The sequence below is a fragment of the Microtus ochrogaster genome, chromosome 1 (genome assembly GCF_000317375.1).
Source record: "Microtus ochrogaster isolate Prairie Vole_2 chromosome 1, MicOch1.0, whole genome shotgun sequence".
Taxonomy (NCBI): Eukaryota; Metazoa; Chordata; class Mammalia; order Rodentia; family Cricetidae; genus Microtus; species Microtus ochrogaster.
The window spans coordinates 39,136,984-39,138,581 of record NC_022009.1 but is presented as its reverse complement, the minus strand read 5'-3'; the positions used below and the strand labels follow the sequence as shown (position 1 = coordinate 39,138,581).

At 57.5% G+C, this 1,598-nt stretch overlaps 1 protein-coding gene across 1 annotated transcript in view; it reads right to left on the bottom strand.

Moving 5' to 3' along the window:
* Otub2 (OTU deubiquitinase, ubiquitin aldehyde binding 2) overlaps window positions 1-1,165 on the bottom strand; it is a 17,813-nt gene extending 16,648 nt beyond the window's left edge. The window contains exon 1 of the mRNA XM_005343491.2: window positions 1,003-1,165. Within this exon, the coding sequence (XP_005343548.1) occupies window positions 1,003-1,005 (3 nt within the window). The 5' untranslated portion in view covers window positions 1,006-1,165. The remainder of the gene's footprint in view (window positions 1-1,002) is intronic.
* Window positions 1,166-1,598: the final 433 nt, after the last annotated feature.

Here is a 1,598-nt window from a genome sequence, read left to right as displayed (position 1 = left end):
AAGCAGGGTCCTCATAGCACTCACTGGAGCAGTCCAGACTGCAAGTGAGGGACTGGGAAGTAGTTCAGAAGTCGAGCTTTATCTAACATGCATGAAGCCCTGGATTCAAAACCCAGCATCACCAAACCAAACAAAAAGAACAGGCGAGCCCCTTAAGCTCAGAGCAGTGTGATCCCAAGCTGACCAGTAGCACTAATATAATAGTCAGGCTCCCTAGAGCCCTTTGCTGGAAGTTGAAATGGGCAGCCACCATAGGCAATCCCCTGTAGGAGGCCTGACCCCCATGGCAACCAAGAGGCTGGGCTGATGCAACACAGAACACTGGACCAGAGGCTTGGGTTCAAGTCCTAACTGTGGCACCCTCACAACCCCTACCAATTTTCTCCCTGTCTGGCCTCAGTTTCCCACCTGCCCATGTCCTTGGTTTACCAGGTTTGACCAGCCCAGAGTCTCCTGGGCCTGCTCTGCTCAGATGATAGGTTCTTTTAGATCACTTTGCCTGGACCCCTAACTCATTCCTTACACCCGGGGGCCGCCCCTTCACGTGGTTCTGACTCCACAGACCTGTTGCCATCAGGAGACTGAGCTTACATACAAGTGGCCCTAAGCCTTGCCCCGGTGGCCAGATCGCTTGTCCCTGGGAATGATTGGTGGGGCAGAGTCGGTCTGTAGTGGCTAAGTCAGCGATGGCTGGGCGGCAAGCTGTCCACAGGAGTGCTACTTAACAAAGAGTGGGGACCGCAACCCCGGAGGCGCTCCATCCAGCCCCGGCCAGGCACATGCCTCGGGACTTTGAGGAGGCTCCTAGGGTCCACCTGGAGTGGACACGAGGAAGCAGGGCTCGGTCCTGGCTGGATATCCCAGCTGCAGGTTCCCAATCGGACAGCGCGGCACACCCCGGGGCTCAGGATCCCGAGGATGGAAAGGGCTGAGCCTCGCGCCCGACCGCGCGCACGCACATGAGCCCCAGCGGCACCCCCTCCCCGTCCCGCGACCACTGACCATAGTGTCCGGAGCCGTAGGGCCACGTCCCGCCCCAGCAAGGAGCGAGCGGGTGCCACGGGAGGCGCTGGGCGGCTCCGCCGTTGGGTCGGGCGGCGCGGGCCTCGCGGGTGTGGGGCGAGAGCAGAAGACACCCGACCGCCCCTTAGACCGGAGCGCAGACCTCCACTGTGTCCCAGCAAGACGTACTCGGCGCGATTGACGTCGGCAGCCCGCAATCAGAAGCCGGGACGCAGGACGTCACAGAAAGTGGGTGGGACTCCATGCGCCCTCCTCCTATGTTTTGGGGCCCGTTTGACAGGAGGCCGCCCTCCTTTTAAAGACACAGTGCTTTTAACTGGCCAAGGAGTTAGCCCAATCAGAAAAGCCGGTCCTGGTTTCTAAAGATCCAAGGACTTTTAACTAAAACTGCCAATAGAAGTCTGAATGGCCCTCATGAATTAAACAAAGAGTTCACATAAGTATAGTTCTCTCAAGATCAGAGGACAGGTGCTTAGGAAGCTCGTGTCTGGTGACATTAAGTTACCTGACTGCGCCTTTCTAGCGACTAAATAGTATTTTACCTCTTCCAACTCATGAGTCAGTGGGTTGACAGT